Consider the following 12,340-nt stretch of genomic DNA (forward strand, 5'->3'; position numbering starts at 1 on the left):
AATTTTTACACAGAAGAGAAATCTAACTTTTTACAGAAATGAACTTATTCAAAGAAAAAAAAACAACAACTTAAGATTCTTTGATTGCCTTAATCATTGGCACTACTGTTAAAGATGGGTGAAAAGGTTATGGACTTGACAGTAAACAATATACGATAGTTAAGTAAACTGTACAATACAGTACATAATGCAAGAGGTTCTGCAATTTAATATTCTAAATCTCAAACAGAAAAGAAAAGAAATGAAGATAAATACCAATATATTAAAGCCAATAGACATGTTGTTGTATTACATTTTTAATCTGGGTTAGACTTTTGACGCATCTATTTTTGAAGTGTATGTAATGCAGGTAAATTTTATGTAGCGTAAATAAAAATATAATGAAACAAATGAACCCATAAAGTTTTTAACTGATTACAAATGATTGACAAACCTTAAACAAATATTTTATATACTTACAAGTTAGTATATCCCAGCGCAGAGCTGTTACTTGGCACGCTGCCAAGCCTCATCCTATCCAGCGTATGACCAGCGCTCTTTTTCAAGTCATCCGCTGTTGACTTTATCAAATCTGTCCATCTACAAGACATAAGTTTGTATCCATTAAAAACCCATGGTACAGATTACTAACGAAACAACGCTCGTCCTTCTGATGTCTCCGGTTCCGCTTAAAACCCTACTGTGTTACATTTTACCCCACACATGCTCACATTTTTCGTTCCGCAACAGACTGGGCCACGAGTTCATAGATCTGAGCTCCACTCTCCCAGGTGAAGATAACATAGAAGGCCTTCCGATCTGGGGAAAAAAGTTATTAATTTTACTTTCTGGAAAGAATCTTACCTTCCTACTTGTGGGGGACGATGACACACACTTACCTGTAGCTACATCTCGCAGGAAAGCCGATTCCAGCTTTATGATGGGGCTGAGCATTTGTTTGCCCTCCTGGGCAGCAATGTTACTCTTACTTTGGCATTTCAAGAGCATCTTATCGTCTTGTTTCTGCAGAAGGACCAACATGTCTCCCAGCAACACACCCTGCACATCTGGGGAAACACACACACACGTTAAGTGTTACTAAGCCAAAAATTTCATTAAAAACAATAATTAATTATGTGCCCAAGTTGTACACTTATGTGTGTGGTGAAAATACTACACAGACTTTGTTACCTAGAGCTTTTTCCTTAGTCACCCTCCATGTAAGTGGCCCCTCATAAACCATAGATCTTGTTGTCAGGTCAATACCCTGAAAGAGAGACTAATCTCTTAAAACCTAACATTTACTTTGTTACACGATGCTGACTGCGTACAGAGAGGCATGAGACAATGTCTTACCCTGTACTCTGAGTAGAGCTCATTGCTGGGCTTCAGCCCTGAAGTGTCCAACCTGCGCTGGTAGTCCCTTAAAGTCTTGTAAAGGAAGACAAGCCAACATTACAGATCATTCATTAAGGATATGGGGACATACAGAGAAAATGTGAAAGGAAATGGCCATAGAGATAATGAACTGAAGGAGTTTGAGAGGATTATGACTTATGGCAGGGGAGTATCATGATTGTTTTTATATCAGTCTGTCAGATTCTCAATGCACTATCCTAATTTTTTAAAAATAAGGATAGGTATACGACTTGTTTTAAGATGTTAATGAAAAACGACCTGCCATTAGCACATTATTGAGTAGTGGAGGTTATGGCCATAACAGAGACAAGCTCTTTTATTGAGTATTTATTGAGCCAGATAAGCAGCTCGATTGAGGTGATCCACAGCCATGTGATTAACGGAGCTGTGATTCTAGAATTTATGGGACAATTTAATTACCGTATTTTCCGCACTATAAAGCGCACCGGATTATACGGCGCAGTCTCAATTACGGGGTCTATTTCTGTACTTAACCCATACATAAGGTGCACCGTATTATAAGGCGCATGCTAAAATATACAGTCTACAAAAAGGTAACAGAAGCAAAACGGTGAGTTTAGTTGAACTTTATTCTACTATTGATGTTGAATTCTTTCGCAGCTGCTCTATTCCCATTTACAACCACGTAACTGATAGCCTGTAGTTTGAATTGTGCCTCGTAAGCATGTCTCTTCACTGGTGCCATTTTTGGGGGATACCTACCGGAGGCGTGGCGGACGTAAGCGTACGTACTGTACGTATTACGTAATGTCCTCTGATTGGTTTATCGCTGTCAGTGTACGTAGTGTATGTATTACGTCCCTGTGTCAGCGGGAAATGGTCCGACAGTCAATCAAGCGGAGTGCTTACCAAAGTCGCACAACATTTTTACAGATTTTTGAAACTCAGCGCACACATAAGGCGCACCGGATTATTAGGCGCACGGCCGATTTTTGAGAAAATTTTAGGCTCTTAGGTGCACCTTATAATGCGGAAAATACGGTATACGGGTCATTTCTGAATGAATTCTTTTGTGCATGCAAGTCGTCATTGCCAAGCCTAAAGAATGAGAAATGAAGAAAGTCATTTTATCCTGGAATCTTGGGATAATTTCTGCAGTGTTCTTCGATGTACTGTGTCTAATAATATGGCTACATTAAAAACTATTGCCCATCTTTGACCTTTTCAACAAAGCCCTCAACATTTTTCTTATTAAAATGTTATTGAATTATTAAAAAACGGGTTTTTCCCTAAAAAAGTTCCTACCAGAAGATTCTCCATGTATTTCACCTCCTCATTGACATGGTTTAGGATCTTTCGACAGCATTCAGCAGCTTGTTGGATATATTCCTTCTCCAAATTATCTTCTGTAGGAAGGAAACCGTTCCAAACAAGTGAAAAACATTGCAAAACCACCCTGAATTACTGTTAAACTAGATAAAAGCAGGTACACTGATGCCTTTGTATCCTGGATTATACATCATATTTTGATCGATTTGTCAATCTGATCTGTTTACGCTGACGTCCTAATACAGGTCATCTGGCAGACAGTAAATTTACTTTGGTGAGTTTTTCTGTACTCTTGTATTAAAACGTTGGATTTTATCCTGTAATCTGTTTAGCTAGTGGCTAATGAGTGTTTTTTGTTGTTGTTATCTACCTCTGTTTAGTCTCTGATCAGTTTTACATAGAAGGATAAAGACGTAATTGCTGACAGTGCATAATGTTTGTTTCTCTATACTGCAAATTATTCATTAAGTAAAAACTACAGAGCTTTTCAGCTTCATTAGTTTTTTTTTGTTTTTTTAAAGCAGATACACTATATGGTCTAAAGCAGAGGTGTCCAGTCTTATCCGGAAAGGGCTGATGTGGGTGCAGGTTTTCATTCCGACCGAGCAGAAGCCACACCAGTGTCTACTAAAAGCCCAAAACAACTGATTAAACAGGTGGCATCAGGTGTAGCCTCTGCTTGGTTGGCACACCGGCCCTTTGTGGATAAGATTGGACACCGCTGATCTAAAGTGTCTGGATACCTGACAATCACACACAAACTCATGTGCTTTTTGAACATCCCACTGAAGATGTATTCCCCATTTACTCTTATAATAACATCCATTCTTCTGAGAAGACTTTCCACTAGATTTTGCCTGTGGCGATTTGCCCATTCAGCCACAAGAGAGATTAGTGAGGTTTGGCATTGATGTTAAGCTGGAGCTCTTCCACACCCACAACTGTCATACTGGAATGTATCTAGGACTTAGTTGCAAATATTTGGTCATATAATGTATAATGTCAGAATCATAAATACTTGAGGTACATCCCAAACTAAACAGTGCACTAGTACGCCATTCTTTGCTGTTTATGTGTTTTGGAACTCAGGCCTGAATTCACGCTGAATGTGTATTCGATGCTTTGGATTCACCCTGATCCTGATTATGTGCGAGTACTGAATATAAATGAAATGAGTGAATGAATAACAAATGAAATAAAGTAAAGTAAAAAAAAAAAAAACAAACAAACCATCAAATAGCTCACCAAAGCTTTGTTTATCGATTAAGTACTTTTTTTTACCCGGCTAAAATAAAAAATACCTGTACTCTTGGCAATGTTTTCCAACAGCAGCGGGTACTTGGTTAGTCTCTGCATCTCGATGGGGATGATGTCCTTCAGCTGTAATCTTCTGCACTGTGGCTTACTCTCTGCCTCCTAAAACATACAGCCAGGAAAATGTGCATTGCATTGTATACCATTCTATCATGGGTGGACCGTATTTATATATAGTAAGGGATATATATACACACACATTCACACATACATACATATAATGAGGTAATCCACGGCCATATGATTAATTGGGCTTTGGTTATAGAATATATGGGACAATTTAATTATATGGGTCATTTCTGAATGAATTCTTTTGTGCATGCTGAATATGTACTGCTACAGGATACTGTCAAGTCAAATCACTGTCAAGGCTAAAGAATGAGAAATGAAGAAAGTGATTTAAAATAAACTTTTATCCTAAAATCTTGAGAGAATTTTCGCAGTGTTCTTTGATGTTTGGTCTCTAAAAATATGGCTACATTAAAAACTATTGGCCATCTTTGACTTTTTCAACAAAGCCCTCAACATTTTTCTTATTAATATATCACTAAAAAAGCTCCTACCAGAAGATTCTCAATGTATTTCACCTCCTCACTGACATGGTTTCGACCTTTCAACAGCATTCATATTCTATCTATCTATCTATCTATCTATCTATCTATCTATCTATATATATATATATATCTATATATATATATCTATATATCCATCTCTCTCTCTCTCTATATATATATATATATATATATATATATATATATATATATATATATATATATATATATATATATATATACACATATACATACATACACATACACCCCCCCCCCCCCCCCAACAGCTTACAGAACCTTACACTACATGTAGTAATTTTGATAATATCATTCATTAAGGATATGGGGACATACAGAGAAAATGTGAAAGGAAATGGCCATAGAGATAATGAACTGAAGGAGTTTGAGAGGATTATGACTTATGGCAGGGGAGTATCATGTTTGTTTTTATATCAGTCTGTCAGATTCTCAATGCACTATCCTAATTTTTTAAAAATAAGGATAGGTATACGACTTGTTTTAAGATGTTAATGAAAAACGACCTGCCATTAGCACATTATTGAGTAGTGGAGGTTATGGCCATAACAGAGACAAGCTCTTTTATTGAGTATTTATTGAGCCAGATAAGCAGCTCGATTGAGGTAATCCACAGCCATGTGATTAACGGAGCTGTGATTCTAGAATTTATGGGACAATTTAATTACCGTATTTTCCGCACTATAAAGCGCACCGGATTATACGGCGCAGTCTCAATTACGGGGTCTATTTCTGTACTTAACCCATACATAAGGTGCACCGTATTATAAGGCGCATGCTAAAATATACAGTCTACAAAAAGGTAACAGAAGCAAAACGGTGAGTTTAGTTGAACTTTATTCTACTATTGATGTTGAATTCTTTCGCAGCTGCTCTATTCCCATTTACAACCTCGTAACTGATAGCCTGTAGCCAACATTTTTCTTATTAATATATCACTAAAAAAGCTCCTACCAGAAGATTCTCAATGTATTTCACCTCCTCACTGACATGGTTTCGACCTTTCAACAGCATTCATATTCTATCTATCTATCTATCTATCTATCTATCTATCTATCTATCTATCTATATATATATATATATATATATCTATATATATATCTATATATATCTATATATATATATCTATATATATATCTATATATATATATATATCTATATATATATATATATATATATATCTATATATATATATATATATATATATATATACATATACATACATACACATACACCCCCCCCCAACAGCTTACAGAACCTTACACTACATGTAGTAATTTTGATAATATCTGCTATATGACCCTCCAATATTAGACTAATAAGTATTCTTAGTCTGTGATCTAGAGAACCAGTACCGATGTATTCATCGTAGCGGATGTGTAGAAGCCATTGGTAAACAAATTTGTGTAGAAAGCATTTGTGTGTGTCTTTACCAGTATGAAGGCATTAAAGCGCGGATCTTTCTTCTGCTTGTTCTTGATTTGAACCAGAGTCCATGACTGACGACTACAGAAACGAGCTGTGAGCTTCTGGAACCATTCGCCCTCTGAGCCATTAAACTGTGAGATTGTGAGATTAATGGCTTATGTGAGAGAATTGCCTTATGCCATCTTACAAACCCTACATAACTTAAAGTAGCAAAATATAAAGTAGTCAAATAATCGACTGACATCCAATTATCTTGTAGACATATTACGGTACTCACTCTGTTCAGCAGCAGAGTGCTGATTTGTTTAACCACATAATCATCATCTTGGCGTAGTTTCTTCAGATTCTCATAGAAAGCATCTGAAAGAATAATTTCCAATAAATATAAATGGCCTTTTTTGTTGTTTTTTTTTGTTTCTTCAAACCTTGATACAAAGTCATCCAAGAGAGGACTCACAGTGCATGTCCAGAATCTCATCCAAACTAGGGAAGACCGCAGCCAGCTCGGTAGGTTCCATGAGTCCCTCTCTTTCCAGTGGACGAGAAAACACGGTCTGCAGTACACTCAGCATGCGCACATGAGCATGCTCTGTTGCAAACAACTCTGTAGGTCAAACAGGACAGAAAATAAGAGGTGAGATAAAACAATTCAAAATGGGATTAAAGTCAAAGCAAGGTACAAGATTATAGTTTTTAGTAGAAAATGTGCGCTATATAAGCTTCCTCGCACTGTCCAAGATATGCAGGTAGGTAAACTGACCACGGTAAGTTGCACGTAGATACGAAGGAGCATGACTATGTGCCCTGTGATGGATATAGCCATAGGTGGTGAAAAACTTTTTGTACTTTCACAAAATACTATTCTGAGGTTGAAACTGTATACACAGAGTTTTAGAGTAACCACGATGGCAAGTACAAAACCTTTACATTTGTTTATGTTGGCTTTGTAGAAGCCAACATTCTGTTTTCCTATTTAAGCTTAGACAAAAATATATCAAGAGTAACTCCTCCTAGGGCTTTCGAGCCACATGCACCAAATTCAGATATGTTGTAGACCCTGGTCTGAACTTTTCTTCTGAACTGTACTTTTCTAAGCAATCCGAGTACCGTTACTTCCGGTATCGGGTCTCAGAATGGCCTTTTTTTCCCATAGACTCCCATTAAAAACTTTATAGGTCTATAACTCGGCAAGCTTTCGACCGATCTACACCAAACTCGGCCAGCTCCTTTAGGGTGAGACTCTGAACAAAAAAATTGGTGTACCGACTGGCCTTTCGGTTGTCCCACAGCCCCGCCCCCAAAATATGCAAAATCAGAAAACTTTTTACAACATTGACATGTGACATATCAAAACACTCAGAACAATGAGGGAAACTGTGACGTCATCCGAATACTCTTGAGGAAGTTCCCCAAGAGTATTCGGATGACGTCGCATGCTCCTCTAAACTTGCATCCAAATGTTTTGGCACCCTAGCTTTCTGTCCACTGGCCTCCAAACGGAACACTGATCCTTATGTCCACTCGCCTCCAAAAAACCCTTTTTTGCAACAAACTTTACAAATCTAGTTATTTTTTTTTCTCTTTTGGGCAAAAATGCTCTAATAAATATTACTGTGTATTTATAGTTATAAGAGTCATAATAATGTGGGATGTATCACTTTGATAGTTTCCCCCTTCAAACTTACCCACAATCCATATATATTAGTTTTTTGGTTTTCTGGGAATATTCATTTACATACCGTTGATGACTTCCTGCCTCTTTGTCTCCTTCTTAGTGAGTTTACTCAGGGTCTCACTGGAGGAAAGCTCTCTCCAGTTGGGTGGATCCTGCTCTAATTCCAGGAGCCGGGGCTCCACTTCCTCTTGCTGAGTAAAGGAGCCACTGCCTTTAAAAGGGCCATCGACTGGCATTACTGGTGAATCCCCTCTAGAGACAGTGAAAGCCAAATGTTAGAACTGAATAATTGTGGACCTTTTTTGTGTTTCTCTCCATCATTGTGATCTGTCAATCTGTGGAATTATAATCCCCATTATTTAGTTAAAATGTTAAGGAATTAGTCATTAAAATAGATCAGACATCTGGTTGGTTATGATTAACAGCATCAGTTACTGATTCCTTCCTGTGTGTCTTCCTCCCAGGGAGTGTTTATGAACATATTTGCACGTGTTTTTCTCTCTAGCATGTATCAGTACATGCATAATTATAAAATGTATGGGTCTTGTAACATGTTATGCCACCTGAGGCAAATGTCTCAGCGTGTGCTTACAGATTTTGTCGCAAATTTGATTAAATCTGAGTTGTGTTTTTGTGTAGATTTGTGTTTTCATGCAGTCTTACAATCTGGCAGGCTGGGGAAAAGGTGAAGGGGGTTGGGAAGTGGAAGTTGACTGAAGGTCCACATCGCTACGGGAACGAGATTGTTTAGCCCGAGTAGAGCCACCTCGGCGAGAGTGGCAGCGTTCCACACACAGACTCTCGCTGCGACGCACACTCCTGAATACACCAGTTAAGGGAGTGGGGAGAGGAAGGGTACAGGAAGAAAAGTACGACAGAGGAAAGGAAAAAGACGTGTGCATGAGGGGTTAGAGGGGGGATGGGAGAAAAAAGAAAAAACATGACACGAAAGGAAAGTACATTTTGAAATTGAAAGAAGGATAATGAAAGCATGCACAAGAAAAAAGTAGAAAGGTTAAGGAAGAGAAAATATGAAGAGAGATCATAAATAATGACAGAAAACCGGTTCAGAACATCAACACCACACAGACTCATTCCCACCTCAAGAATCTGGTGCTGCTCTGAGCAAGTCTATTACATAAAACAGCTCATCTCTCACATAAAGCTGAATAAAGTTACGTCTGAGCAAAATAAGCAACAGATGAAATACTATAAAGTACTGTCCAATTTAGAAATGTATACGGTGCTAAATTATGCAGAGTACACACACAGACACAGATTCCATTATTCCGCTTGAACACAGCTTACACCACAACCACAAGGTCGAACGTTTGCCAAAAATATTACACGTCCGAAAGGTTCAGCGATGCTGTATCTGATGTACAAAACGTCATTGTTATAAGGTTTAAAATCTGCTGAAGTGACCAAAGGAATCACTTTTAAGTTGAGTTTAAAACAGTTTTACAGGACGACTTTACAGGAGTTATTCTATATTCTAGCACAAGATAAGTGTAGTATATGACATATGTTGGTCTGTGTGTGGTATTAAATGAGTGTGGAATCAGTAGCAGGCTGAAGCTGGCAGAATATCCATGTCTCAGTCATGAAGACCCACCTTGTCTTCCGTCTGTAAAATATAGGACAAGCAAAAAAAAAAAAAACAGTTCTCATGGACAAGGTTCCAGTCAATACATGATCAAAACCTAACTCACATGACCACTACAGTATATAAAGAGCCACCACAATCTCAATGAAAATTGAACCCAAAAAGCCAGCACAAACCAACAAAAACTCCAACAAAACTACACAAAAATGGCAGCAAAGCAAAACTTCAACAAAGCAACTGCAAACAAACAGAGCAAGAGAATGCACTAGATAAAGATTCTACAGACACAGCGCATTAAATGTAAATGTTTGAGCTCACCGGTTGAAGACACTTTCGGTAATTACTAGTCTGAGATGTTGCATAATCAAAGCTGTTCAACTTATAATGTTAAAAAAAGACAATTACTATAAAAGACTAAAAGACACTTGCTATAAAGGAAAACAGCTTGAACAAATGCTCTTGATAGACTGTCTATACAGACATAATATCAAGTAAGACAAGTGAAAGATGGACATGACAGACAGATAAAGAGCAGAACAAAGAGGACATTTTGGGAAGGTAGGGAAGTGAACATTTACAAACGTGTGTGTAATGAAGGTGTGCGACAAACTGGCGCAGATCCATCGACATAAAGCATAGACAGCGTTGTCAGCAGCATCAGCAACGAAGAGCACACAGCAAGGACTCAGGAGTGATGGACTTTCTCCCTCAGTTACAGCACAGTCCGATACCTTGTTATATATCTGGCAAATTTGAGTTTAAGACTCTTAAATTTTAGGTGGTAAGAAGCTCAGGTTCAATGTTACTTCTACACTACCTGTCCTTTTCATGGCTCTCTTCTACAGGGACGTCGGTCACAGCTGGAGGCTCCCAGACAATATCGACATTGGGGCACGCAGGAGATACGTCTCCACCATCGGACACAGACTGCTCTGTACGACTGATGGTCTGACCTGTGGAACAAACATGTACACCAATGATATTAAATAAATATCTCAAAGCTTCCAGGACATTGCTAGTTATATACAGACTGTTATATAGATGGGTGATAAAGAGGCATAGAAAGGTGCTGGGTCAACATGAGCCACCAAAACAGCTTAAAGATTCACATCAAGAAGCAATTTCATATACACAATGATATAAACACAATGATATAAAAATACAATGACAAGCTCTGTTCCTCTTTAAAACTGCCTCCGTTATTTATTTTTTTTATTGACATTGCACAACACGGACGTGTCAAATCGTGAAGATGTTAGCGAGCGATGCGTGAAATGACACAGGAATGGCACCGTGGCCTTAATGGGATATATGAAACCAAACAAAAATCAAAATGCCCTGCATTTAATGCCCTGCACAAAACACAATCTACCTGTCTCAGGCTGGGAAACTTCAGGACTGGGGGTAACTATAATGTTGCTGTGCGTCACTTCACTGGGCTCTGGTCCATGAGCGATGATAGGTACTGACGCGGCAGGTTTCCGAACCGGGCCGGGTAATACACTTCCATCTGTAGTAGAGCCACGATGTACTAAGGTGATCGCAGTATTCCTCCGGTCATTACTCCTGTCCTTATCGCCTAAGGACAACAAATTGAAACTATAGAAACAGCAAGCGACAATTTAAGCAGTCATTTCATCAATAACAACATTTTGTTGAGCATGCAGAAAGTAGAAGGCTAGAAAGTAAATACGATTACGGAGTAAAGAATATTAGATTAAATCTGATGCATGAACAGTGTTAGTCCTCTTCCCAGACAAAGTTATATCAACACAAGACAAAGTTTATCACGTATTTATAAATGTATTATTAGTTATGTATTAAATACTTACTAAATACTCCAGTTAATGTATTTCGTTCCAGTTACAGGTATGCATACAGGTACATCTCAATAAATTAGAATGTTGTGGAAAAGTTCTTTTATTTCAGTAATTCAACTTAAATAGTGAAACTTGTGTATTATATAAATTCAGGGCTCCTTTCACTTTAATTACTGCCTCAATTCGGCGTAGCATGGAGGTGATCAGTCTGTGGCACTGCTGAGGTGGTACGGAAGCCCAGGGTGTCTTTGACAGTGGCCTTCAGCTAATCTGCATTTTTTGGTCTCTTGTCAGTTTGCTGGCCAGTCAAGCACACCGACACCATGATCATTTAACCAACATTCGGTGCTTTCGGCAGTGTGGGCAGGTGCCAAAACTTTAAAAACCTGGTCAGAAGAAGGAAGCATGAAGTGGTCGGTAATTTCTTGGTAAACAGGTGCGGTGACTTTGCTTTTCAAAAAACACAGTGGACCAACACCAGTAGATGACATTGCACCACAAATCATCACAGACTGTGGAAACTTGGCTACTGGACAACTTGGGCTAGGAGCTTCTCCACCCTTCCTCCAGACTCAAGGATCTTTGTTTAAAATGAAATACAAAACTTGCTCTCATCTAAAAAGAGGACTTTGGAGCACTGGGAAACAGTCCATTTCTTCCTCTCTTTTTAGAATTGGTGGGATTTTGTTAAAATCTGAGCCAAAATCATCACGATTAAAAGTACCAAAGACTACAACTACAGGCTGTGTGTACTGAATTTATATAAAACACGAGTTTCACTATTTTAGTTGAATTTCTGAAATAAAGGAACTTTTCCACGACATTCACATTTATTGAGATGCACCTGTATGTACAAAGCAAACACCACTATTTTGTTTAATTTAGAACATGCAAACGTGCACTGATTTCAAGTTTTGATTAGTAAGGGCTAGACCATGAAGGAAAAGGAGTGACTAGACAAAGAGAACAAACCAGTGTACCTTCGTTGTCCAATTTAATTTTGACCTCATCTGCAGGAGGAAAACATTGCAACAGAATGTTCCTTTAAATCCTGTAACACCTTACGTCATAATGGTCTGTGTATTATATGCTGCTATATTTCTAAACTGAATCATACAAAGGAAGAAACAAACATATACCTTTAAGGTCACTGACATATAAAAGAACATGGACATTAAGTATTTGCACGGGATGTGCAAGAAGCTCAAATACTGAATAGTTA

The 12,340-nt window shown here is 38.1% G+C and overlaps 1 protein-coding gene across 10 annotated transcripts in view; it reads right to left on the reverse strand.

The window, feature by feature from the left end:
• The window catches only part of arhgef1b (Rho guanine nucleotide exchange factor (GEF) 1b), a 42,687-nt gene that overhangs the window by 7,278 nt on the left and 23,069 nt on the right, over positions 1 to 12,340 (reverse strand). For 6 of the 10 annotated variants that reach the window (XR_007139520.1, XR_007139517.1, XR_007139518.1 and 3 more), the window contains exons 12-27: positions 12,099 to 12,128; positions 10,671 to 10,877; positions 10,116 to 10,251; positions 9,308 to 9,319; positions 8,356 to 8,511; positions 7,757 to 7,944; positions 6,475 to 6,621; positions 6,295 to 6,377; positions 6,023 to 6,148; positions 3,990 to 4,104; positions 2,665 to 2,765; positions 1,336 to 1,410; positions 1,171 to 1,246; positions 879 to 1,046; positions 711 to 798; positions 460 to 579 (exon numbers count right to left, since the gene is read on the reverse strand). Coding sequence is in view for 1 of the 10 variants with exons in the window: in XM_047808636.1 (XP_047664592.1) it covers positions 460 to 579; positions 711 to 798; positions 879 to 1,046; positions 1,171 to 1,246; positions 1,336 to 1,410; positions 2,665 to 2,765; positions 3,990 to 4,104; positions 6,023 to 6,148; positions 6,295 to 6,377; positions 6,475 to 6,621; positions 7,757 to 7,944; positions 8,356 to 8,511; positions 9,308 to 9,319; positions 10,116 to 10,251; positions 10,671 to 10,877; positions 12,099 to 12,128 (1,828 nt within the window). In the remaining 9 variants the exon portion in view is untranslated. The remainder of the gene's footprint in view (positions 1 to 459; positions 580 to 710; positions 799 to 878; positions 1,047 to 1,170; positions 1,247 to 1,335; positions 1,411 to 2,664; positions 2,766 to 3,989; positions 4,105 to 6,022; positions 6,149 to 6,294; positions 6,378 to 6,474; positions 6,622 to 7,756; positions 7,945 to 8,355; positions 8,512 to 9,307; positions 9,320 to 10,115; positions 10,252 to 10,670; positions 10,878 to 12,098; positions 12,129 to 12,340) is intronic. The other 4 variants (XR_007139522.1, XR_007139521.1, XR_007139523.1 and 1 more) reach the window with 4 other exon arrangements.

Source organism: Tachysurus fulvidraco, chromosome 25 (genome assembly GCF_022655615.1).
Source record: "Tachysurus fulvidraco isolate hzauxx_2018 chromosome 25, HZAU_PFXX_2.0, whole genome shotgun sequence".
Taxonomy (NCBI): domain Eukaryota; kingdom Metazoa; phylum Chordata; class Actinopteri; order Siluriformes; family Bagridae; genus Tachysurus; species Tachysurus fulvidraco.